This window comes from Columba livia, chromosome 3 (genome assembly GCF_036013475.1).
Source record: "Columba livia isolate bColLiv1 breed racing homer chromosome 3, bColLiv1.pat.W.v2, whole genome shotgun sequence".
NCBI lineage: Eukaryota > Metazoa > Chordata > Aves > Columbiformes > Columbidae > Columba > Columba livia.
In genome coordinates, this window is record NC_088604.1 from 121,613,396 (window position 1) to 121,640,890 (window position 27,495).

Sequence of the window (27,495 nt, forward strand, 5' to 3'; positions counted from 1 at the left end):
ACCCGAGCGTGCTGCAGCGCGGCAGATGTGGCCCGGCGCGGTGCTGAGCAGACCCGAGCGTGCCGCGGAGCCGCACGCTGCACAGGCGGCGCGGAGGCCGGGCCCTCGCAGGGTCACCAGCACGTGTGCCAGGCCAGAGCGCTGCAGCGGGACACGGCAGCTCCACGCCTCCCGCTCTGCGCCTTCTCGGCCAGCCCTCGCCTGATCCATCCACACCTCTTCAGCAGCAACACGGGAGAGTTACAGACATTGAAAATCAGCAGCAAAATGTACCTGCCATCGCAAGGAGTGCGGCAAAAAACATACTCTGTCGTTAGGGACTGTTATAGGAAGATATTACTGTGTTCATCAGACCTTCAGGAAATGAAGATTCACAGCTCTCCTGATGCAGAGCTGAAGCAGCACAGAGTTGTGGTTTAATGGACAGTGAAAAAATTGTGGTTTCTTAAAAAACCCATGTCCAGTTTTAATCAAAAGGCTGGGCAGAGAAGAGGAGCAGGTAGAGCTCCTGAACTCTGTTCGGAGACACAGTCATTTTAAGGATAAGCAGAGAGGCTCCACAAACCGAAAGCCTGGCTCCAACTAGAAACAATATTGAGCCAAGGACACAGGGAGAACAGGGTGGTGGGAAAACTGCAGTTAAATAGCCGTTCAGGTAACGGTAATTCCTGTTTGTATATGATAGATTCCTGGATTTTGAGAGCAAATCTCTCTACCTTACATCTAGCTCTCCCAAAGCCTACACAAGGAGGACCTTGGCTTTCCTGGCCACCACGAACTCCAGGTCCTGCTGCCCACGGCGGGGCGGCACACGGGGGCTGCCCCTTCTTCCACAGCACAGAGTAGACCCGAGATCTGACAGAGGGACAGCGAGAACAGGTTAGCACAGGCTCCACTTCTCTGGGGCTCATCTGTCTGTAACAACCGAGCCAGCCCTGCAGGAAAACCACCGCTCCAGCGCAGCCAAGGTCCATCTGGACTGGCAGCGCATGGGGATCAGCCGAGGGCAAAGCTTTCTGATTTAGACTGCTGCTCTCGCTTCTAGCTTTGGAGGAAGGAAACGGGAAAGAGCCCTTGTGGGTCCTGGTTGGGTTATCCGTACGGGGTCAATGTTTCTGAGCGAATCTCTTCATGCTCACAAGCAGGCTGAATGTATTACAGACACAGCAAGCGGTGGAGCCCTGGGGCTGCCGCTGTGCCCCCTCAGATCTGAGCCACCAACGGCCCACACAGATAGACAGGCACAAAGCAGCGCTTGCCCGCACCCCGCACGCTGAGCTGCACAGCCCCAAGCCGCTCCCGCAGCGAGAGGAGGAGCGAGCGAGCTCAAAAAGGGCTGGAACAAGAGGCAGGCAGCTGAAAGAGCTGTACACGAGAAGTACACGTTGATGGCTAGATATCAAGGGGCATCTTGTGGGTATCAAAGTATCCATCATAAGTGATATTCAAGCAATTAATTAGGACAGGCAGTTAAATTAAAATCCTACATTTCTGAAACTGACTTGCATTGACAATCTTTGTATTGTAGTTTACCCAAAAGAGATCCCGACACAACCGCAGAGCTTTGGTCCTGAAAGCTGGCGGCCAGCTTACTGTCGCAATCCGTGGTGCAGATCAGCTTTCAGGACCAAGGCGGCACGGGTTAACGGCAGAAAGGAGTGCCAGCTCGTATGAGAAGGCAAAGCCCCCTCAGCTCAAACCAGCTTGATGGGCTGGAACAGAGAAGTGTGATAAAGAGAGGAGGAGCAGTCTCAACTATTGGTGCTCCCTGCTTGCCTGAAGCCTTTCAGACGCTACCAGACCCTGCCCCGTCCTGTTGGGAACCACGGTCACACGGCCGACAGCCGACGTCGCCTCCTCGCTGCCATGCGGCGCTTGCCCCAGACAACCTCCCGCCAGCCCCCACTCCAGCCTCTTTCTCTGCCTTTCGCTTTTCTCCCGCTCTCCTTACACCGCGGTTTGTCATGTCCCCGTTACCTCGCTTCCTAGCCTGCTAACATCTGCTACAAACAAAATGTGCCACACACTATTTCTTAAGGTGACAATTCTCAGCCTTTCCATACAATGACATACAACTTCTTGGTGGGATATTCTGCTCTTTGCAACACAGATTGTGCCTTTCTGTCCACAGAGTGCCTGAGCAGGCCTTTTGATCGCGACAAAAAGGTAGAAGTAGAATCACTTTCTGCTTACTGCAATTTGATTAATTTTATAAAATATACCTGGCTCTATTTGCAACTTAGCTGCAGGATTTCAGAGGAAAGAGCAACGTTATCGATGGGGCTGGACCTTCCCTTCTGAAGCAGCAGAGCGGGCCGGCGTGCCGCCCTGCCCAGCGCGCCCGGGCCCCCTTGCCGCGCCCCCCGGCCGGGGAGCTTCCCAGCGCCCGGCCGCCAAAGGCCACCTCGCTCCCCCCGCTCCCGCAGCCACTTTAGCTGTGTATGGTTTCAAATTCTTGGCGCTTCAGCAGAGCACAGGCAGCAGCAGACCTGCTTTATCCTCAAGTTACCACTCCAGATGTCAAGTTTGGTAGAACAGTCTGTCCAAAATCTATAATTAATGCTGGTGCATATGCACGGATACTTATACAGTGGTTAGCCTTCGTTATTTTTTTTCAGCAAAACTTTGTTAATGAAAATCTTGCACATTTTATTAAATAGAAATTCATCAAACCTTTGAGATTTTAAACCATTATCTCACCACCCGCAGCGCTCAGGAATCCTCAGGAAGAACCTGGGAATGGAGCAGCCAACAGATCTGCAAACCCCTCCAACATCAGAAACCCGATTTTCCAGGCTAAGATGAGCACGACAGCCACAGTGCATGTTAAGGACAGAACAGGAAGCAGTTTAAAGAACAGCACCGTGAGTTTGTTCCGCAGAGCCAGGCAGGGCCGCACACCCAGGGACGGCTGCTCAGAGCAGAACCCCGGCCAGCGGCCTCAGCATGTTCTGTTCCGCTTTGCCAACTGCTGCCTAATTAAGAGTTCTGGGTGCCAAAAATCACTGACTAACTGAAAAGGACAGCACTAAAAATATTATATGGGAGCTCATCTCAGCCAACTGGAAGTTAGTAGACAGACATAAAGCTCCCTAATTATGTTTCTTTAGGAAATTACAGCTACCTACTGAGAGTATCTATCACTAACGGTGGTTTTCCTAATATTTCAGCTTCACTAGTTACTCCTGTGAGGAACCACCTTCACATCAAATTTTAGTTATTTAAAAATGTAAGACAAAATAAGGTGCAAGTTATTAAATAAAGGAAGTTTTAAGAGGCAATTTTTTCCTGTGCTGTTAAATCATTTCTGATATTTTGAAGTGTTCTTTGGGGGTATCTTGTGCATGGAAGAAACCTGACTCAGGACTGAAAAATCAAATCAACTTAAGTCATTTCTACAGCAACAGTCTGAAGCACAGCGATGCTTTTGCCACCTGCAGAGCCTGAGCCTCAATAAACTCACCAGGAAGAAGGGCTACACAGCAGGTCGGAGCACCGACAACGCGTTGGCAACTTGAAAGCGACGTCATGAAAAACCACCGCTAAAACGTAAGCATTTAGTACAAAAACGGTCTGGTTTGGTGACCGCTGTTTGTAGCCGCTTGAAACCCAAGCCCAGGAGCAGCGCTGGGACCGCGTGGGCACGGACGCGATGGTGGATGTAATTAAGAAGCAGCCGATGAGCACGGGACGGCGATGCCGCCCATCTGCCAACCCGCCGCGCTGGCACGGCGCCCCCGCCGCCTGCCGCCCCCGGTACCCACCTGAGCCCTGGAGACCTGCTCCGACGGAGCGCCGATGCCAAGCTCTGCCCGGGGATAGACAATCTGTCGTCTCGGTCGCACGGGAACCATGTAATGAAGGGCAGATGTCAGGGAACGGGCCCGGGGACTCTGAAACTGAAAGACAGCGATCTATATTTCAGCAGAGAGAATGTCAGAACGGCACATCACAGATGTCTGCTGGATGGCTTCGCAGATACCAAATTCTTAGCTCTGCTGGCTAAATCTGAGAGAGAAATCGGCAAATAAACAAACATACTCAGAGCAGAGGAATGAATTGCAGATAATTCCTGACACTAATGAAGATAATTATGAGAGTAATTACATTACTATCTCTGTGGGAATGACAGATAAACAAGTGGTTTGGTTTATGGGATTTTTCAGCACAAGTATTTTCCCCAGGAGGATATTTTTCTCCATAGTGATCATGAATCAGCTTGATTTGACCTCATTAAGCTATGTTATCTGCTTACTGCTAACCTTTGCTTGTTTGGCAGAGAACGGTTATGAATTTATATAGAAATTCTATACCGACTAAAATGTCAATTTCATCCGAGTGATAAATGTTAATAAACTGGCATAAACCTGAAGTGAACACAAACCCTAATGAGAATAGCACGGCTCATTACAGATAGCAGTATTCCATTTACTACTGCATGACCGGCTCTGTCATAATTTACAACATAAAAGTTAAAAAAAGATAATTACAGGAAATAGAGAATGAACATTAACGCAAACTAAATTACACTGAAGTACCGCTCCATCTACAAACATTGAGAAAACTTGACGCTACTATGTTGAGAACTGAGTAAAATATCACATTCACCACTTTTTAGAAAGCAATGACAAGCTGGAATTAGAACAAACTGGAATTATCAGGAACATTTAACTTTTGCATCCACTGCCATTAAACTGCATTTTGTAAGTACCTCTTAAGAATCTGAGAAGCTAATGCTACACAAGACATCGGTTCCTCAAGAGAACACTTAATAAACTCTGCAAAAGCGCTCACTGGAGAGGCAGAACAAACACGCGTCTGGAAACGTACCTGTGCCCGACCTGCGAAAATCCCTCTGCTTAAAGGGCGGCGATTTCAGAGCCACCCGAGTTGCTGAGGACAAATTCCCCTCGGTTGCTCCCGCTACCCGGCCGTGCAGAGCCGCTGCCAGAGCGCAGGGCTGCGGAGGGCAGCTCCTTCACCCCGGCCGGCAGGTGTGAGGGACGGGTGAGCCGCCCTCCCCATGCACCATGTGCTCCCCGGCCCGGCAGATGTGAGGGACGGGTGAGCCGCCCTCCCCATGCACCGTGTGCTCCCCGGCCCGGCAGGTGTGAGGGACGGGTGAGCCGCCCTCCCCATGCACCGTGTGCTCACCCGGCCCGGCAGGTGTGAGGGACGGGTGAGCCGCCCTCCCCATGCACCGTGTGCTCCCCCAGCCCGGCAGGTGTGAGGGACGGGTGAGCCGCCCTCCCCATGCACCGTGTGCTCCCCGGCCCGGCAGGTGTGAGGGACGGGTGAGCCGCCCTCCCCATGCACCGTGTGCTCCCCGGCCCGGCAGGTGTGAGGGACGGGTGAGCCGCCCTCCCCATGCACCGTGTGCTCCCCCAGCCCGGCAGGTGTGAGGGACGGGTGAGCCGCCCTCCCCATGCATCGTGTGCTCCCCGGCCCGGCAGGTGTGAGGGACGGGTGAGCCGCCCTCCCCATGCACCGTGTGCTCCCCCAGCCCGGCAGGTGTGAGGGACGGGTGAGCCGCCCTCCCCATGCACCGTGTGCTCCCCGGCCCGGCAGGTGTGAGGGACGGGTGAGATGCCCTCCCCATGCACCGTGTGCTCCCCAGGGCCAGCAGGAGCCACCACCATTAGCCTGGGCCAGATAGCAGCTTTAGATGGCTGCGTTTTTCAAAGAATCTTTTGCTTCCACAAATGACGTTCTTCACAGAAACGGGTTTTCTCACACAGCATTAGGTTCTTATGGTTCCTCCTGCGGCACTTGCAGAAACATAAATCACGTTTTCAATGACAGTGAGGTGCCCAGGTCCCACTGATGGAACAGTCTAGAGTAGGGAAATCACTTCTCAGGAGTTCCTATAAACCACCTGTGTTCTTAACATTGTTCTGTTCACAGTCATTCGCAGAAGCAAAGAGAAAAATAAAGCGAGCAAAGATGACAATATTTCGTATTAAAAATACAAATAACTTTCTTCTTACCTCGCCTTCCACGTGCTGTGGATAAATACGATAGTAAAGAGAAGATTTGTGGGCCAAGCGAAGAATCTCCTTTAGAAAGTGTTTTGTATAATGATGAAATATAGGATTTAAGACGAAGTGGCAAAGATGTCCATGTTCCTCTTGCTGGTAGAAATTGAAATTAATAAAATCTTCAATGTTGTAATGTGATCGAACATACTCAGTATCCTGGAAAGTAAGAGTTTGGAATTCAGCCGTGATGAAACAGCTACATTAACAATGTTTTAGCAAGTGCTTTCTATCAATTAAGGAACTAAATCCAAGCACTGAAATGGAGTGCCTTAGAGAGTTACTCTCTGTTAAGGCACACTGGCTGAACAGATTTTCCTTCAAAATCTTTTTATTGTATCAAAATGTATTCTTGCACTTCGCCCACCTCTGTTTACAGGGAATGTACACTTGACCCTTTCACAACAGTATCTTGTACAGGTTAACAGACATTCATGGAGCAGGGGGCAGAAAAAACCAAATACAAACCCCAACTGTTGTGCCAAGTTCAAGACAGAGAAGTCTAGAGTGTCCTCCCACAAGCAAACTGACTACTCTGCAGCATCCACGGCAAAACGGCTCACTGACTTCGGAAACGAGGGGGCAAAACACAGGTGCTTTCCGCCAGGTACGTGTACAGCGGCAAGCATGAAGCTCGGCCTTTAGTGTTGGGGGCCAAGTGGAACAGTTTTCACACAACACAGAAACAGAACTTACCATTTCATCTCTAATAACAGAAATACCAACTATTTGATCCAAAACTTCTGCTACGAAAGCCTGCACTGGGGTCCCATCCTGCAAGGCAAAAGCAACACATTGCACACTTCCTATTTCATTACTAATCTTTCTTTTGAGTTGTAACGGTGTATTTCACTGCACAATCAGAGGTCAAATACTTTCCTCCCAACGCACATTCTACACACTGTCCCACTTTAACCACCCTTCCTGAACTCAAGGTGTAACGTCTAACCAAGGGACACGGCTGCACCCTTGAGCAACCCTCAGCTCCAGCCAGGATGCAGCTGCTGGAGGAGTGCTACAGCCACAGCCACTGCGTTAGCCCTGCGTTCACTTCTGATCTTAGTAAAGGATATTAATTAAAATATATATTCTTCATCCACAGTTGTATGGACTTGGCTGCAGCTGTATGACTGGTAAGGACAGTGCTTGCTGTTTTGTCTAAGCAGCATTTTCCTTCACACAACAGCAAGGCGATGCTGCCCACTGTGTGACGGGCTCACGTCTGGCCACGTCATGGGAAGGAGGAGGCCCCACCATGCGAGGAAACACGAGTACGTGTTCATCACACGGCCAGACGTGCGCGCAAGAAAAACCAGCAACGCAAAGCGGGCTGGGGGCGACCAAAAGTGCACCCAGCCTGTGTCTGGCCCCTCCAGAGAGGCAGCTGGTTTAGCCACGGCTCACGTGAACCCTCGGTCAGGCTGAACACAGCCCGTACCGACTGTTGATGCTGGCTTGAGTACCTATATACATACAGCATGCTAGCTGAGAGCAACATGATCAATTCTGCTTGTATTGCCCAGTATCTATCCATCCTCTTATAAGTGTATTTGCAACAAGTACTCACCGGATCCCTGCGAAACAGATTAAATCTCTCTAAGTCATTCAATATGTTTTCATTCAAGCTAAGGGTTTTAACGAGCATTTTGACACCAAGTACGTCATTGGTTGTTGCCATTCTTACATTAAACGACCTGTAAAGAAGAAAAAGAGAGGGAGAGTGTGAAAGTTCACTCTGTGACAAATTAAAGACTACAATTCCCATGCTTAAGACAACACGCCTTCCACATGCACCAACCACGTCTTTTACAAGTTGAAATGGATTGCTATATGACTATTGTTCCAAACGCAGATATTAGCTTACTGTGTGAAAATCCATGTACTTAGGGCACCTCGAGACTGCTGCTTTAACTGCTGCTCAACAGCCCAGCCCCACAAAGCAACGAGCGGCTCTAACCACAGACATCACCTAATCTTCACGCAAACAAGAGCCAGCAGACAGAGGAGGCAAACAGTCTTTTAAAATCAAGGTACAATCCGTAAGCGCACATTGACACACCTGGGCAAAGAGAAAGAACGGAAACAGTGAAAGAGTAAGAAGAGAAAAAAGAGAGAGGAAAAATAAAGCAGAGGCAACCGTCATCCTTGGATATGGTACAAAAGAAAGGCAGTACCATCAATTGCTCCAACAAGAACAAATTGCTAAGATTTGTGTTAGGCCTTGCTTCTTCAAACAGTAATACATGAGGATAAGCTCGCATAAACCGCCTCTGACAGACATGATCGCCAATTAGCAATCCCACAGCAACGTCACGGTGTAAAAGCGTCTGTGCAATGCATACAAGCAGCAGCGTGCAGCCACGGACAGGAGCACCCCGGCACCCCGCTGGTTCACGCTCTGTTACAAAGCGCCTCTCCGAGCACTAGTACGGAAAGACGTCCTGCGGTGGCACCGCAGAGCAGCTGAGGAGCTCTCCCAGGCCGCCGGCTGGAGGCACCGCGGCTCCCCGGTGAAACCGGGCCCACGTAACACAGACCTACACGGTGCTGCCCACGCCATGAACCGCGCCTCAGCTTCCAAAGACCAACTTACCTCACACACACTTAAAAAACCTCGCTATTCATGGAGTAAAATTCCCATTCCCATTGTTATTGTCTCCAATTTAAACTTGTATGTGCTATTCTTCAGCCTCAGTCACACCAAGACTGATTTTGTGCAATATAGTTTTAATGCATAGCACCAGTACCCTAAACAAACCAAATATCTGATCCGTTATGGGAAGTTTCACAGCTCAACCTCATTGATCCTTTTCAACGCGATTATCTGAGTGCTCAAAAGCGCACGTTTGATTACAAAGCTACAAAGGAACCTGAAGGAAGCGGGCGCCAGCTCAGCGTGCACGTTTACCGGCCGCTCGCACAGGCAGCTGGCCCCGCGGCCAGGCCAGGCGAGCGGGACCGGTGCGGTTAGCCGCGCGGCGCCGTCCTGCCGGCAGCGGACTGCGGGGCCGGTACGAAGAAAACAACGTGCACCACACCGAAACCTTTTAAAATAAGCAAAGCCAGCAGGTCTGGCGTGAGTGTGAACAGCAGGACAACACAAGGTCCGTGCTCGTTTCTCTTCCAGTAATGAATTAACTCATTTGAGATGCCCAACCCCTTTCACTGCTCAGAGACCAGGACACCATTATTATTATGCTTTTTAGTGAAAATGGAGGGAAAGTATCCATTAAGCATTTCAGGCTGTGCCTTGTCATCTCTTATTTTTCCCCGCTCACTGTTAAGTAGCAGACCTGCACTTCCATTTGCTGCACTCCTGCTTTTTGTGTACTTAACACTTTTTCTCATTCCTTTTACAACCTTTACTAATCAGTATCTCATTTTGTGCCTGGGCCTCTTCTGATTTTGTCCTTTCATGTCTTCATATTCTCATCTTCTTACCCCTGTTTTTCTTTTAGTCCATTTTCTGTGACTTCCTTTTCACTCTCATGCCTTTCGAAAGCCCTTGGTGCAAGTGCAATATATTGATCTTTTACTTTTTCATATTTTGGTTTTATATCTAAGCGAGCATCTGCTGCTGTGCACTGAGTTTTTCCATCCTTCAGAAGCTTTCCAAAAGCTTCATCTGTTTTTTCCCGTAGCTTTTCTGATCCTGAACCCCAACGAAAGGCCATTTTTCCTTATTTTCCTGCGTAGCTGCAGGGAGTTTGGAAAACGCCACTAATTATTCCCTTTTCATGGAAGGCCTGGTGTCATTTGGAATACGCAGTTTAATCAGAATTGTAAGGGGTTTTTTAAAAACCTTGATGACAAGTTTAATTTTGACCCAAACGGCAGGCGGATGTATCACCAGCAGCGCCACTGGCGAACTGCTGGCAGCTGCGGCCGAGATGAGCGGAACGGCTGCGGCGGCTCCTCCGCATCCAGCCGGACCCCCGCGCAGCGCACACGAGCCCAGCTCCGTCCCCCCGCACCGGCCCACAGCCAGCTCCTGCGTGAGCTACTTGTACACCGTCAAAGGCGACAGAGTACGCAATGAAAGCACAAGTATTTCTCTGAAACCAGGCAGCATTTAGCTACATGAAGACAGAAAAAATCTCTAGCTGTGCCACAGTTTAAGCTTGGTGTTTGGGCCAGTACAGGCCTGTCACACAAACAAAGCATTCGAAAAGTCATACCACCTAACAGAAGTCATTGCAAGAGAGGGCTTGTGTCCTGGTTCACCACTATTTCAGACTACAGGAGTGTTCAAAGTATCGCAGAAATTGAAAGGTACAGAATAACGGATTCAACACAAAAAAAACAAAGAGAAAAATGGTATCAACTAGATACTCAACAATGAGGTTACTGCTGTGTTCTGCACATTCCAGAAATGCAATACTGCATTTCTCTGAAGAGAGCCAGACCATGTCTCCAGAACTACCGCTACAGCAGGCTTTCCAGTGCGGGTGTCGCACAGCGTGCCCCGCGGCCAGAGGGCCGGTCGCTGCAGCTCGCTCCTGTGCCGCCCTGCTCCGCAACAGCCCGACTTCAGGATGCCACTGCTCCATCCCAGCCACCGTCTTCATTAAGGTAGTACTGTACATACACGTTTTACATGAATCGGCTCATTGCACCTTGTTTTAACTTAAAGGAAACTATATATAAATGCTGGCAGTCAGCAGCTGCTTGCTTTTGTATTTTTAATTGTATCATTTTTTGTTTCATTAAAAATCATGTCACTAACTCCTTTATCTCATTGAAAATATAAGGCTATTTCTACACCGCCTAGTACAGTGCTGTGTGGAGACACATCTGAGCAGGCTTGGGGTTCGCTCCAGAGCGGGAAGCAAGACAGCGGCAGCAATGCTGCCCAAGCCTCGGTGACTTGGCTCCGCTCCCGCCGCGCCAGGCGCAGCCCTGCGCTAGCCAGCCACGCTGGCTGCGGCCCGAGATACCGTTGTGCCGTGCCACGCAGAACAGCGGCGCGGCCTGAGGCAGCACAGGCACACCGATCTGCTGCCGGGCTGGCTGACGCGGGCACTACATGTTCCATAAACCAGCCCTGAGTACATCGTTGGTCGTCACGAGGCACATGACTCACTTGAGCAGTCCCGCGCGGTGGAACACGTACAGCTCGTGGTCACATTGGGAAGTACAGAAAGGGACAACCCGAACAAAACTCTGGATCAGGTGGAACTCCGGTACATTATGTGGAACAAGGATGACACAGAAGTCTTTGTCCTGAAACAGATTTGCAGACAATAAAGGCTCTTAGTGATCTCAATCTAAGCTTTACACAAAAGCTTCTGACTAGAGGGGACAGAAAGGAAACAAACCGAAGGCAGATCTTACAATGTATGTTCACTCGCTCTACGGATGCCTGGGCAGCACAAAGGAGCTGCTGGCTCACAGAAATGGTATCTTAGCTCCCATGGTAAAGACTTCCTATTTAATACCCTGATATTCCCTAATAGTCTTTTTTTCCACGCTCCTCCTCCCTGCTCCATATCTTTTTTTCTTCAGTACAATAGAATATTTCAGTTGGAAGGGCCCTACAACGATCACCTAGTCCCATTGCCCAGCAGAAACATTATCTCTATGCCTACATCTTCAGGGCTAACACTTTTCCCTTAAAAGGTCATTTTTTCTACCTTACTACTCTTCTGAAGTGAAATTTTAGGACAACGTATGGATCTTCTGCACCTTTGCAGCCAATGGCTGCATCAGCTAGAACAGCACATCCTAAAGTCCCGAACAGCCAGCCGGTGCGTCCGCACAGACCGACCTGCCCTGCGTGCGCGGCGGCCGCGACGAACGCGGCTTTGTGTGCGCGCTGATGGCCAGCGTGTCCGGAACTTGGCACGTTACCTTGCCATAAACACACACCTTCAGTGCCACTGTTTAGGCTATAGGTAAATACTAGGGATTTCCTTAATACTGCTGCTTTCTAGGCTTTAACTCCACCTCTTTCAATGTATTTTCCATGATTTTATTTTTAATTTAGGTATATAGTCTGGATCTATACATGACTTTAAGGGAGTTTGAAACATTTGCTTTCTAAATCTGCATCTCAGAAGAGTCCCCGTGGAACATAAACCAAGGACTTATGCACACAGCACAAAGTGCAAAAGCAGCCCAGGAGGAGTTACTGCTGGGGCTAACTCAGCCCAGGCCACTGGCCACACGCACCCCTGGGAGCCACTGACTTACCGCCATTGTATCCAAATACTCCATCCCCCCCTACACATACACATACACACACTTTAAAACTTTAATTAGACATACCGGAAAAAGCTTGAAAACATGTTCCAAAAAATCCAGTGATCTGCAACCAAGAGTAAACAGGGTTAAATAAAGTGCCTACCAGACATCCTACACATTTTGATATTTACACCCCGTAAGTGCAACACTGATTCACAGCGCTAATCAGACAGTCCGCTAGTTCATCATGGATCAGCTGCAGATGTTGCATGCTGCACATCAGGTGTTTAAAGCATCATTATCAATAAGAACAAACCTGAATGTCTGATATAACATCAAGCCATTGGGCTCTTCACTGAAAGGAAACAGAACATTCCTCGTGTTCTTGACGTCACCACTTTCAGAAGCCACTCACGGACCGCTGGAGAAGCACCGGTACACAGCAAACCGGAGCGAGGGTACCAGCAGCTGGTGCTACGGTCCATGATGCTTTCATCCAGCGCCAAGAGTCCCGTCACTAAGCACTTGGTAAACCTGCCCAGCGCATTCTGTCAGACTAACAAGAACATCAATACTCTGAAATTGTTTTTGAGCACTTTCCTCCTTTCCACTTCTCACCTACTGGTTCAGAGCAATTCCACTGTTTTCCATGGTGACAGGGAAATGTGACATTCGAGTTTTAAAAGATAAGAGAAATCTAAAAGGTTCATCCTGTTTCTCCTGTGAGTAAGGATATCAAAGAGCTCTAGACCCAAAGAGTTATGCTCAAATGCTACAAAATGTCTTTTTAGGTAATACATATGTGTACTGAATTTCTTCAAGATACTGATAAGACCTCTCCTCCCTCCAGACCTGTAATTAAGTTCCCTTTAATTATTTCACCAATATTATTACCGAATGAAAAGAGAATTTCTAATTAAAATACCTATGATTGAATGAAACCTGAAAAAAAAAGCTCTGAATACAGATCTGGATTGGGCTATTATACATATTCACCTATACAATACTGAATTATGAGCAGTTAATAGGATAGCTAAAGGAGGGAAAGGAAAGCGCCAGTGCAATGTAGTTCTCCATTCTCTGGTATCCAGCGCCTTCTGGGCAGCAAGGAACGCAACAACAGATGTAGGAGATTTTTCAGGGGGCTTCAAAAGGTATCAAGTATCTGCAGATAAAGCAGCAATTTAGTTCCTTTGCATTTCACTTTCAATGCACTAACAAGCCACATGACAGCTCCAGATTTAAGAGATGGAAACATGAGCAGATGCAGTGGGGTGACGCACGTCCCCGAGGGCTCAGATGCAATCGCTCCTGCGCTTGAGCAGGACTGTTCCTGGGTCCATGCTGCGCGGGGTCCGCGGCAGCTCCTTCAGGACAAGATGCCGAGTTCAGGCTCAGCAGCAGCAGCGCTTTAAGATAAGAACCCTGTGTCTTCCCCCTGCTGCAGTGGACACTATCATAGAAAACTGAACCCTTAACTTCTTGTCCACGCAGTCCTACCAAAGGTGGGAAGCTGCAGGGGGAAAATTTCAGTAAGGTATTAGTGGAGGTAAAAGAGAAATTTAAAAAAAGAGGTCAGAAGAAATCCAACCGAACTTCAGCAGGTGCTGCCACGTTCAGACTTGTCCTAAAAAGATAAGATTGAAAGTTGTTATTACGATCAGGACCGCAGTAGCTGTTCACCCATACTCACCTAGTTTCATGCTTCTCATCGATACAGAACACGCGGATGCAGAAAGCGTTGGGCGCTCCTCCGCACGCTGGACGACAAGCACCCCGCTCTGCTGGTGCTGCGGCTCCGGAACCTGCGCCCCCGCCACCACCAGCCAGCAGCTCGGCACGGGAAACGCCGACGGCTCCGTCTCGCTGCAGTAACAACACACAAGTGGTCACTTACAACGCTTCAGAAAACGTTTCCCTGTCTTAATTAAAAGGTCCTGCATCGTTCCTCTCTCTTAGCACTCCGAGCAGACACACAGGGATGTACTTTTTACTTGTCACGTTTTGACAAATACAGAAGCCCAAGGAAGTATTTTTAATGTAATATTTACCTGTTTCTGAAACACTAGATAAAAGCGGCCTTCAAAAATACATACATTCTTCCTGAAAAGCAACATATTCACAAACTAATAGTTACCATTAGAATCCCTTTGTGAGGTGATAAAATATTTCTCTTTCAGAAATGTTTCTATATAAAAAAATTGTGTTTCTAGATGCTTATTGAAAATATATGAAAATTAAAAACATGCTATGTTAAAGAAAATGGGATCAATGCATAGAATACTGTGGAAATGGAAACAAACAATAATGGGAAGAAAAGCAGAGCAGCTTTGATCCAGCACTGAGAGACCAGAGACAGGTGTAGCCCTTCCGAGTATCTCAGGATAGATCCTGTGCTGATTGATGCTGCACCGACACACCTCATAGCAAAACTCCTTTATCACATCGAGCTTCCCTCAGCGGCAAAGAACAGAACACGTGCCCTTTACCTTCTACAAATTACAGGCTAAACCGAAGCTCTATTGCCGCTTTTCAGCTTGGGTAGCTTTCCATCAGCACCAGACTTGAGCTCAGCAACACAGTCAAGCTTTGCTTCAAATGAGCTTTCAAAGTTATCAGCAGTGCTGCGTACAGTGGGATTACCTGCACAGCTGCCTCCTGACCACCAGTATGTGCACAGGTTTGTGATGAAGCACACTCTGTTTCTTGACTTGCTTGATTGCTTTTATCTCCATCTGAGTAACAAAGAAAACAAATGCGTCAGGCTCAAAATCGCACGCTGAACCCTCAGAGTCACAGCAACGACCACCGAGCGTGCCAGGCCGGGCTGCGGCCGCTGCCGCCCCGCCGGTGCCGCTGCCGCCCCTGACCTGCACCGGCGTGGGCGAGTCTCTTTAAAGCCACTGGAGATGAGGGTATTCAGAGCCAGACAGCAGCTGATAATGCAGCAGAAAAGTCGCTTTTCAAGTTAACGTTGTGGACCACAATTATTTTAATCATCAACTTTGGAAAGAAACATCGCAGTATTAGTGAATCCTGTGTATTACTCCAAATAACCAAAAGCAAAGGGCAGCTGTATTTCCAGCCCCTGAACACCTTCCATAGTTCTGTCATTCCTTAAATCATCACCTCCCTAGTTTTACGCACAGGTTCACCGTTTGCTTTTATATTTAAAGATAAAGCCTGAAATAGGCGCTAGCTAATAAACCGCTGAAGTGTGGGTACGGCTGCTGCAGAGGACACATCGGGTCAGGACGCGCTTGCGCCTGACGCTCCAGTAACACAAGGAAGTCGAAGCTCCTGAGCTCCAGGAGGAAAAAGCCTTCAGAAAACCCAGCACAACACAGCTCTTCACCCCCCGCTCCGAACCTTACCTTGGGGAGCCCACCTAAGCTGCCCTCGCCAACACAAGCATTGCTTCACATAGAGAGGAGTTTGTACTAAAACCAAAATACCCCAAAGGTTTAAAGTAATTTAGCCAACAGTATTTTCAAAACTCTTATCTGAAAATGTGTTTTGCTGGTAGCAGAAAAGAACGCAGACACAACGCGCAGGGCAAGCAGAAACACCGGGGTTACAAATCACGGTTCTCCAGGGGTATCACAGATGTGAGACTTCTCAGAAATGATCAAATGTCGTCCTGATTAACCCAGCTACATTTCTCATTATAAACAGCCCTGCAGGTGTCACAAGTTAATTAATACAAGCCTCTTGTTGTCATGTAAATATTGATGTGTTGTTTCTGACTTTCTACTAAAACGAAGCCCCTCGATGGCTCCACCCTCCGCTCCCGTCAAATGGAGCCGCACCGCTGTTTCCATACATGCTGTACACCAGCCACTGGCAAGAACAGAAACACCGCGGCACTAAAGGAAGTAAGGAACACGAACGCAAAGAAAATGCAAGTAATTGAGCGGCTGCTGGGTTGTTAGCAGAGGCAGCAGCCAGCGGATCAACAGCCAGCTCACGTGAAAAGCCCTTCAATCACTCCCACCGCACCACAACGTTTTCTAGCCGCTAATTCGTGACACCACAGAGCAACAACCAAATTACTGTAATTACCCCAAAACCTAAGTGGCATATCAATATTGTGTTAAATAGACATTTTTTACACTCTTTCATTATTATTCAGTATTACATTTTGAAAGGAAAAATAATACCAACCTGTGGTCTCTGCTCACAAGCTAAAGAGCCTGAAAAAATACCCTTAACATGGTTTTGGTCTTTTGCGGTGTTTTTGGTTTGGTTGGTTCCGTGTTTTGTCTGGTTTTTAGCACGGAATGTAACATCGTTCCAGGCAGGAGCACAGCCCGCATTTGAAGTTCGCAGCGCTCAAATGCACTGCCGGAACGCCCACCCCCTCTGTCACAGCAGCGACAGCGGGCAGCACGCTTCCAGTGCCGCAGCCTGCAGCAACAGGGCAGCTGTTAGAACGGCGCTCGTACAGCCACGCACACGCTAGGCAACAGTCAAACACAAACTATGTGCGACCGGCACCATGGTATGTTCCAAGGACACAGGTTAGCCCTTGTATTGGAAAGGCTCAACAATGGACTACCAGGATGCAACTCTTACATGGGCTCTACATTTACCGAAAAAGAGAATTCCCTTCTCAAATGACATTTTTAATAAAATGAAAAAGCCAAAGAGGATGGGAATCTGGCTTATGAGTTGGTCCAGGTTATTTTGCAGTACATTCATTAAAATAGCGGGCTTTTTTCTTTCCTTTCTTAACAGAAAAACCCCAACCAACCAAACGCAAGCATCACTGCTTTTCCCCAAGTCTGAACGAACGAACAGGGACGTGAGTTCTGAGACACACCTCCCTCAGCAACGGAACCCAAACCACGCAGAGGGAAAGGGCTATTCCTTCCAGCTTTCTGAGAAACATGGACTTTCTGGCCATAGTCACAGGTCTAATGTGTAACCAGCTGTTACACAGTGCATATCTTCTCGATAAACCACAGCAGACTCCTGTAACTGCGACCAGCTAATGCCTTACTGAATTGGTATTAGAAATTAGACTAATAATAGTATATATTTGGGATTTTTTCTTTTCCTTTTTTTTTCCTTTCTCTGAAATTCAACCACTACAGCCTTTAGTTTCATTTTTCTCCCTTTTTGGCCATACCAGGCAGATATAAACAACAAGTTATGATGTTTCAGGACAACCGGCACTTCTAAAATATGCAAAGCTACAACAATAGTTTTAATTATTCTTCAGTGACAATAGAATTAATATTACTGAGCTACTCTAATTTCTGCTCATTTTCTCCTGGCTCTGTCTCTGTAAGAACAGCACCAGCCATGCTCTCCACGTACGATACTCAAGCTCCTTCCCAGGCGTGTATCGGTGAGACCGTCAGCGACCTGCGCTCGGCTATCTGGAACAGTCTGCAAATGGTGCTCGCTCCCCAAAGCTGCCCCTTACCATTCCGAACACAAGGATACCACTACTACTAAAAATCTTACTTCAAGGAGACACACAGCACTGCAAACTAAATCAGTATCAACCCTCGAAAGTAACATAGCTTTTAAGTGGAAAGTAAAAACGAGATGAACGCATGAGACCACTAATCAAGGTGCTTAATGAATTTCTGAAAAGCACTCAGATGGTAGATTGACCACAGTTATCTAACAAACTGGACAGAACGGTTGTTTATGCTACTTAGCATGAACGTTTACAAAGTCTCACAGATTTCCTAAATGTCAAGAAAGAAGTGTAAAAGCTGTCCTGCTACAGCCCCTACCAGCACACTGCCCGGGGCCCAGCGGCACGGGCTCTGCCGCAGCTCCAAGGCGAGCGCGCCGCCGCGGCCGAGGCCTTCGCCAGCACCAGGGGACAGCCACAAACGGCTCCGGTTGAAGAGACCGCTGGAGGTCACCGCGTCCAAGCCCCTGCCAAACAGGGGCCGCCCGGCCTGCGTCCCAGAACAGACTATCCTGAGCCATCTTTCTTCCTCCCTCAGTCTCATTTGTGTTTCTACGTGTCTGTCACCTGTTTTGAAATCATCCTCCTGAAGCTCCAGGAGCACAGAACGACGCGGGAGGAGACAGCTTCCTTCATCTCTTCCTTACAAGGAGGACGAGTCCACGGGAGCAGCTAGAGCTCCACGGACACGGCGCTGAGACCCCAGCTGGCGGCTGCTCCGCAGCTCCCTCGTTGCCTTTTCTGCCTGCTGCTTTGTGTTTAGACAAGCAGATACACAACCACCTAATGGTGTTTCCTTTCATTCTATTACTGATAATTAGTAGATAGCAAGATGTTGCCCTTTTGCACAAAATGCCCTTTGACACTGAAAAATAAAGGTGACACTGCAGATCATTTACATGACACTTCTGTTCTACAAACAGGTGACATTCATGTTAATGGTGTTTATCATCTGCAGTAAGGTAGCTGCTAAATGTGGTGGTGTATCGTGCCCGATATAAAAATAAAGAGACAGTCCTTATCTTGCAGATTCTTGTAACCTAGAGGACTGCAAACAACGAGCAAGGAGAGCAGAAGCTGGACCGCAAGGAAATGGCGCATGTCAATGGGACAACATAACAGGCACAGTTAATCAGCTGCTTAGCTATCGGACTTTAGAACCAAATTTCAAACTGAAGTCTTCAATCAATAGTACAACTGTAGCTAATTGATATAAAATACACCTGATGCTTTAGCTTTCTGAAACTTGAAACCGAGGTTTATCCCGAGCCTGGCATAGACCAGCTCCCACAAACAGCAGTCACTGCCGAGGCAGAATTTGTGTCCTGAATCAGACAACCAGCTCCAAAACAGATACCTTGGTTTGTTTTCTTGCTAGTAAACCTACATCCTCTTCCAACCTTTTGCAAAACCTATCAGAGGCTAGAAATAAATGCATCTTGAATGTATCCGGCATTTGAGAAAACAAGTACCTTCCTGAATGCTCGGCTCTTGCGGCATCTCGAGAACGCCAGGATGCGGTTTACAGAGGCCGTGAAAAGGCCCCAGGTCAAAGCACTCTTGAAACAGGGAAACGTTCACTTGCGAGCACAGGCTCATGAATCCCACCGCAGCGCCACCGTCCTGCAACAGAAGAGCAACGTCACATGCGTGTAACACTTGAGCACGTGGTTTTAGGTCAGGACAAAACCCGAACAAACAGTCGCTGGAATGTAAAGGCTGGTGCTCCATCTCTGGCTGTGCAAAATAGAAAAACATAAAGGAACTATTGCAGCAAAAGACGCTTTTTTTTCCTTGTGTGTATTAGGACTTCCACAATTACTTTGTTAGCTATAACCTCTGAGAGCATTAGGATTATATATATATGGAACAAGTAATGACATATTGTTCCAATAAAACATTTCTTACAGTAAATAAAAAACATACCTTTTGACTATATCTCTCAAAAAGGTATATTTTTTCTTTAACTTCGAATGCAGCTACAGTAAAGCCTGGGTTTAGCTGGCCACACCAGCTGAACCATTACTGCTTCGTAAATAAAGTTGTGCTCAAACCAAAAAGCATGTTTTATTTTCCTATGAAAATGATTAAATTCAAGAATGCAATTATATCGTATCTAAACAGTATCTAACACTGTATATGGCATATATTATTTGCAGCAATTATAAATGCTACATATTTTCAAGTTAAAAAACCAAACCCTAAGAGCTAGCGTTAAACAACAACCACCAGTCCTGGCAAGTGTGAAAACGACCAGCTCGCTGCAGCGCTGAAACGGCACTTTGCTGCGGCTGGTGATTCCGGACGGTTTCCAGAAAGCTGTTCTGGTGTAAGCCGAGATGAGCCTAGAAGAAGGAAGCTCTAGCACTGTATGCAACTTTCTAGTGGAACACACATAATCGCAATAGGTTCTCTCCTTAATACAAATAATGAAAACCTCCTCTTCACACATAATGAAATCTCCGTGGCTGGATTTGGGTAGCTGTTTTATCAGGCCATCAGCACTCCCATAAACAGAAAAAAATACAAAGTTTGATTTTTCTCCCCTCGAACAACAAGTGATTGTTTGTTTGCCTTGTTTGCGTAACCGAACAAAAGCTGGGGCGCTGCAGTTGTCTGGCCGCTATGTAATTTTAGGCCCAAGGCTCAGCAGAGGCTGATTAACCAATCCATCTACCATATGTGCAACAAGAGGCTGCCAGCTTCACTCTCTGCAGGGAAAATTGGCTCCTATCTTGGTTCGCATGGAGGCGTCTTTCCAATCTGCAGCAGCAGCGGCAAGTATAAACCGTGAGGGCCTCAAGCACCTTTTGCTGGTACCACATTGAGCTATAAAATGTACAATTGAAATGTATTATTTATAAAGATAGCCATTTGTAATGTGCTATTACACTAATGCTTTATTGTTTCCCATTTGGCTTCCAATGGTAGTGATTACATGTTAAGGTTTCATAAAATCATTTGCTACAGAAAGCAGACTTCTGGAATTAAGTAGGTTATGTTGCCTATCAGCTTACGAAGCAGAATTACACCATGCAGAATTACTAATGCATGAAAATATTAACAGGAATTTTCAGCAGGATAACTGTTGCCACTTCTTTCTTCTTTAAATTAATTCCTGGTTTTCTGTCTTCAATTCAGCAAAAGCCTGACTGCCTGAGCCAAAAGATGGAAAATGCCTATAGCGTTTTTAACTGAGGAAGTGTTACTGGCTGTTAGTTTTCACACGCAGTATTAATTTTCACCAAGAGTGAAAACTGGTCATCTGTGATGCAAATATCCAAAATGGCAATGTGGTTTCTTCAAGTCACTTCCAGTTACTTGAAAAGAATCTACACAATTACTAGGAATTGCTGCTTCGTTTGCTTAGCAGGAGATAGCAGTCCCAAAAAGGCACGCACCGGCCGCGGCAGCTGGCACCGCGAGCGCGCACATCCTTACCCCCGCCTTCCAAAACTGAGCCTGGTTTGTATTCATGGAGCTGCAGCGTGAGCGGGACTCACATCTGACATCACTAACACCGAGACTCCACGAACCCGGAGCTTACAGCACACTGACCTCACAAACAACGGTCTGATGTTCTGCATCTTGACACTCGATGAGATTAGCAAGGAAATATTTACTACAGGTTTCTTTCAGGGTCCAGATTTGTGTGAGATCATCATAATCTTCCAACCTACAAAAAACAGATCAGGTCATATCCTAAAGATCCACTATTAATAGCTGTTGATTGCTTCTGTTCTACTCTGTTAGCGTATGGACAAGCATTGCAAATACCCGATCCAAAGCCTCCACCCACAAATGTGTAGCTACAGGCTGGACACGTCCAGCGGCCAGCAAAGCCCCCCAGGGCCCGGGAGCCCAGCGGAGGTGCTTGTCAGCCCGCTGACAGTCCCGCCCGCAGCACCCGGGCTGGGTGCACCTGGGCTTTCAGCCGCGTTGACAATAGTTACTTTCAGTGACTCAAACCATCAGCTGGTTAGAGTTGGCAGAGATCTTGAAAAGCTGCACCAGTGCAATTTAGAAAATCGGTTCTTAAAAAAAGAGTGCCTTCCTGTATGGGAGAAACAGTGCAGAGTATCGGCTAGATGGCTGTTATTACACACAGCGGTGCAGGAGTCACCTGGCACACACAGAGCCATTACGCCTTTGTGAAGTCAAGTTAATGCGCCACTACTGACAAAGATACAAAGGCCAAAGTGCAATTATTCTCCCCCTGTGCCTCCCAAAGGCTTTCTGCAGAGCTGGAACCGCCGCTCTGGGGCTCCGCTGCCCCGCGCTGCCGAGCTGAGCGCAGCCAGCCCACAGGACACTGGCCACGTACTGCACTGGGGTTTACCTGCTGGAGCTCAGCGCAGCCAGCCCGCGGGACACCGGCCACGTACTGCACTGGGGTTTACCTGCTGGAGCTCAGCGCAGCCAGCCCGCGGGACACTGGCCACGTACTGCACTGGGGTTTACCTGCTGGAGCTCAGCGCAGCCAGCCCGCGGGACACTGGCCACACACTGCACTGGGGTTTACCTGCTGGAGCTCAGCACAGCCAGCCCGCGGGACACTGGCCACATACTGCACTGGGGTTTACCTGCTGGAGCTCAGCGCAGCCAGCCCACGGGACACTGGCCACGTACTGCACTGGGGTTTACCTGCTGGAGCTCAGTGCAGCCAGCCCGCGGGACACTGGCCACACACTGCACTGGGGTTTACCTGCTGGAGCTCAGCGCAGCCAGCCCGCGGGACACCGGCCACACACTGCACTGGGGTTTACCTGCTGGAGCTCAGCACAGCCAGCCCACGGGACACTGGCCACATACTGCACTGGGGTTTACCTGCTGGAGCTCAGCGCAGCCAGCCCGCGGGACACCGGCCACGTACTGCACTGGGGTTTACCTGCTGGAGCTCAGCACAGCCAGCCCGCGGGACACCGGCCACATACTGCACTGGGGTTTACCTGCTGGAGCTCAGCACAGCCAGCCCGCGGGACACTGGCCACACACTGCACTGGGGTTTACCTGCTGGAGCTCAGCACAGCCAGCCCGCGGGACACCGGCCACATACTGCACTGGGGTTTACCTGCTGGAGCTCAGCGCAGCCAGCCCGCGGGACACTGGCCACACACTGCACTGGGGTTTACCTGCTGGAGCTCAGCACAGCCAGCCCGCGGGACACTGGCCACACACTGCACTGGGGTTTACCTGCTGGAGCTCAGCACAGCCAGCCCGCGGGACACTGGCCACGTACTGCACTGGGGTTTACCTGCTGGAGCTCAGCGCAGCCAGCCCGTGGGACACTGGCCACACACTGCACTGGGGTTTACCTGCTGGAGCTCAGCACAGCCAGCCCGCGGGACACTGGCCACATACTGCACTGGGGTTTACCTGCTGGAGCTCAGCACAGCCAGCCCGCGGGACACTGGCCACGTACTGCACTGGGGTTTACCTGCTGGAGCTCAGCACAGCCAGCCCACGGGACACTGGCCACACACTGCACTGGGGTTTACCTGCTGGAGCTCAGCACAGCCAGCCCGCGGGACACTGGCCACGTACTGCACTGAGGTTTATGTGCTGCTGAGCTCAGCGCAGTCAGGCTGTGTCACACTGGCCGCATACTGCACTGGGGTTTACTTAAACGGACACAAACTAACCCCCATTGAACCACTTAAAATAAAAGTTAATTCTCAACCAGGATCAATATAAGCCTTAAAAAGAAGCTTCAATGCTTTACCAATAGACTGAAGAATTTAACAGTGTCGCAGTTGAGGCACGAAGGCCAACAGCAAACCAGCTCTAACATGGAACTCCTTGAAACGACACTGCCTTTTTATCTATCTATCTGAAACATGTAAGTGGTCCAACCAACAATGCTGCAACTAAAGCGGGGCTGAGCGGGGCTGTCAGAGGGAACGACTGAGTAGCCGACGGTTAAGAACTCCTGTTGTGCCACGGAACCTGCTCCCCTGTGACCACCCACAAGGAGACAGACGAGCCCCACGGCATAAAGGCCAAATCACGAGAACAACGGCCTTCAGACACAGGAGACACGCGTGCCCGCTGAACTGACAGCAACCCCGCGGGCTCCGTGCGAGCCACGGGCTGCAACCGCACCCGGACCGCCCGGACACGGACCGCCCGGACACGGCCCGCTGACCGCCGGGCCCGCCGCTGCCCCAGCCCGCTGCCTCCCGCCGCGGGGCTCTGCTGCCCCCTGGCGGCTCCGCGCAGCTCCCGGCCGCGGGCGGTGCGCTGCGGGGCCGGGGCGCTGCGGGCTCGGTCCTCCCGTGTGCCCCGACCTCGGGGTGTGTATCCGTCACCCCACACCGCCACCGCCCTCCCGCGGGGACGGCCCTCTGTCTCCCTAACATTACATGTCAACAGGAAAATTATCTGTAATAGTTGCAATAGTTCTCTCTTCTTCAAAAATGTTGCGTATTGTAGAAACAGGGTTCAGAAGATAATTATCAGCAGTGATTATTACTCCCCTCAGTTGCAGGAAAGCTTGTGTTTTGCTTCAGGCCCCTATTGCTCAAGTCTGTATGTGCTTTATCAAAATGCTTGTACCTATAATTGGGAAATCTTAGTTCTGCATATGCAACAACTCAGAAAAACAAAAAAACACAAACCACCAACACCAACAACCCTCACGATACTGATTTCTATTCTTTACGGGTTTCTGGATCTAGAAGCAGCCTTAAACTTAACACAACCGGGACAAAACATTCCATTTCTAGTTCTGTGAAGCACGGTCCGAGTCCCTCAGTGCTGACGGACCCCAGCAGGAGACTGAAGGACAATTTCAGGGGTATCTAGGTGGTTTTTGCCGCTCCTGCACACCAGAATGAATGGCACCTTCTGTAGGTACGATTTTCCAAAAGGAAAGTGTACAGAAAATATACCATCAATTACTCATCTGTAGAATTAATTCAAAAGATGAAACTAAAATGGAGTTCCAGGAACAATTAAGCCCTGTAAAAATCTACAGCAATTCCCATGATCTCTCAAACCAAAAGAGCAGTCTTGTCTTCTCCACGGTCAGTATCGCGAGGCAAAAATCACAGTAAGGTTTCCTATCCTCAGAACTTCGCTACTTCAACACAACTAATTAGGGCAGCAAATCTGATAACGTGTTATGAAACCTCGAACAAGGCTAACTAATGTAGGGGTAAAGGAACAAGACCGTACTCTAACTGAAACCTGTGTTTTGAGTGGGATATGTGTTCCACCCATCTCCAAACCCAACGCTGCGCTGGCTGCTCCGGTCGCTGACAGCACGCTGTCTGCAAAACAGGACGGGCACGAGGCCGCACAGTGAGGGGCGGACGGCAAATGGTGCTGGGTCGGGGTGCAGAGCCTGACCTGGCAACGCAGGGCTCCACGCGAGCCCAGCCGCCTCCCGCACGCTACGAACCGCACAACAGAGCTACTTCTGATCTTCTTCTGGTCTTAATACCTTCCACCAGCACCACAGTCTTACAAAAACTAATAAAACCCAAACACTCTCAAAACAAAACGCAACAGCTTTTTGAAATAAAAATACTACAGAATTCCTAGGTTGTGATAATAAGTACAACAAAGGCATTCATTCTACAGAGCTGCAAATTTGTGAGCTCTCATATGTGGTACAAACCCAAGAATGACAGGATCTGAAGATGAGATATCAGCAAGAAACTGAAATATAAAAGCTTGGCGGACTGTGTTCTGGCACACTACAGATTTATTTCATATGATAAAGGTCAGATGGGGAAAAACTTCAAAACCCAACGCTTCAGCAAAGTACGAGGGCACAGGTTCTCTCCCCGCTCCGCAGGCAGGGCGGGGGGCGCGGGGGCAGGGGGCGCGTTGCTAGGCGGGCGGCTGGGGACGGCGGCGCAGCGCCCCGGAGCGCTCCGCTCCGCGTTACTATGGATGCCGCTCGAGCGCAAGGGCGAACGCAGCGAAGGAACGGCAAAGCGGCTGCTGCAGACATGGTCAGCTCACCAGAGCATCTGTCCACAGGCAGCGTTAAAGCACGCACTTCACACCACCAGGTGCAGTGCAATTTGAAAGAAAACGGTCCCCTGGTTAGATTAATAATAATAAAAGAAGTAAGCTAAAGTGAATCATTTTTATTCTTCATAAGAAACCACAGAAATCCCCGGCAAGACGATACCTCTGACGTGAAGTCTTGGTGTGGTCTGTATGACATTCGCAGCCACCTCAGAAATATTTCTATTGATAGCACCCAGTGGCCATCAAAAGAAAGAATATGATTAATATTAAATAACAACCAAACAGAATAGTTGGAAATCAAGATATATGGTAACATTTTAAAACCTCAGAAATAGATTTCACCAAATGATAACTCTGCAGTATTAAGGTTCATTCACATACTGACAGTTAGTAGACAACTCAAAGGAGATACACATAAAAGTCTAAAAATTGTAAGTCAAGCTAATATGCAAACAATTCTGTAACATATTGAAATATCCAGCCCTATAGCAGAGGGGCGCAAACCGTCAAGGTCTGGCTCAGTCTTTTTTCTTGAAATGCTCAAAAGTCCAGCTGTAGGATATTGCAAACATTGACTAAAACTACAGGACAAAGAGCACAATCTGCAGATTTGTTTCGGGCCTGTTTGGTAAAATTAAACATGTAAATCGTCTCTCCAGGAGACAGGATGCTGTCACAATCCAGCCCAGGATGTCGGTATGAATGAACCCCCGTGTGCGTGCGTTTTCAGGGCAGACGTGCCTCACGTGGCCCCGCTGGCCCTGGGCATACGGACCCGCACACACACCGGTGTCGCACGATACAGCGTCCCAGGGACGTGCCTGGCCCTAAAGGTCAGATCCCACTAAAGGACCAGAAATGCTGATAGAATCACAATCCTGCTACACAACCGCATCGCAATTATATAGCACTACACTTAGGACAAACAAAAGCAACTCCACAACCAATCAGAACCAAATAAAACTACTTCATAAAACACCACCTTGCGTGCACTCTTCCCACCGAGCAGATATGGAATTAACAATAATTCAGAGTCTGACTTTATAAATGACATTTCCGACTCGAGTCCCTAAACAAGAGTACATCTGTGTTAAAGGCACGTGTGTGGGCACAAAGTCTTTGCTCCAAACGGCACCCATTGAAACACGCGACACGACTGAAAAAGCATGAGCCTGTTATTCCTTAAGCTTTCTGAGCAGCGCTGAGGAGCCTGCTCCCGGGACACAGAACGAACGGACGACACGCCTGTGCAGACAAAGCTGTACCAAACAGGACGACTTTCCGTGTCCGAAGCACTACTGGGACTAGGGATTCCCTGCTCTTACTCAATTATTTTAAATAACAGCCCTTCCCATTCAGACTTTGCTCAACAGGTCAGAATAAGACATAAGAAAATTTAAAATAAGCTTGAATATGCTCCAGGAGATCTGCAAACTACATACATTATTCACTAAAACACAGAGCAGAACAACACGGCCAGCAGGTTCGCAGAATCAACATTTTAAACAAAAGTATTCTTTCCAGATAGCAGCGTAGTTTTACAGAAAATACGACTGATCTTGTGATGCAGTAGAATAAAGACAGCATAGTCACAGAACTATCTAACCAGGTTATCCAGGAAAACGATCGCAGTTCAACTAAGATACCAATGCTGTAAACCAAACGGGAAAATCCTTCAAGTTAACCCAGACAGCCCTTGGTGTAGAAGAGAGAAACTGCATTACCGTGCCGTGCGGACATGGAGCTGCGGGTGGCACCGATGCCTGGGGCACACGAGCAAGGTGACGTTCTTATCCACTACAGAACCTGGAGCAGTCGGCATCTTTTCAAAGACATTCCTTACGTTTGGCTCTGTGAATGACA

General features: G+C 48.6%; 1 protein-coding gene across 16 annotated transcripts in view; it reads right to left on the minus strand.

Moving 5' to 3' along the window:
• Nucleotides 1-27,495, minus strand: part of CFAP61 (cilia and flagella associated protein 61) — a 106,039-nt gene that overhangs the window by 72,137 nt on the left and 6,407 nt on the right. For all 16 annotated transcript variants that reach the window (XR_010471831.1, XR_010471830.1, XR_010471827.1 and 13 more), the window contains 11 exons: nt 27,357-27,483; nt 21,208-21,325; nt 19,122-19,272; nt 14,862-14,953; nt 13,912-14,084; nt 12,303-12,342; nt 11,119-11,258; nt 7,603-7,729; nt 6,732-6,809; nt 5,988-6,194; nt 3,765-3,899 (listed from right to left, as the gene is read on the minus strand). Coding sequence is in view for 9 of the 16 variants with exons in the window: in XM_065059458.1 (XP_064915530.1) it covers nt 3,765-3,899; nt 5,988-6,194; nt 6,732-6,809; nt 7,603-7,729; nt 11,119-11,258; nt 12,303-12,342; nt 13,912-14,084; nt 14,862-14,953; nt 19,122-19,272; nt 21,208-21,325; nt 27,357-27,483 (1,388 nt within the window). In the remaining 7 variants the exon portion in view is untranslated. The remainder of the gene's footprint in view (nt 1-3,764; nt 3,900-5,987; nt 6,195-6,731; nt 6,810-7,602; nt 7,730-11,118; nt 11,259-12,302; nt 12,343-13,911; nt 14,085-14,861; nt 14,954-19,121; nt 19,273-21,207; nt 21,326-27,356; nt 27,484-27,495) is intronic.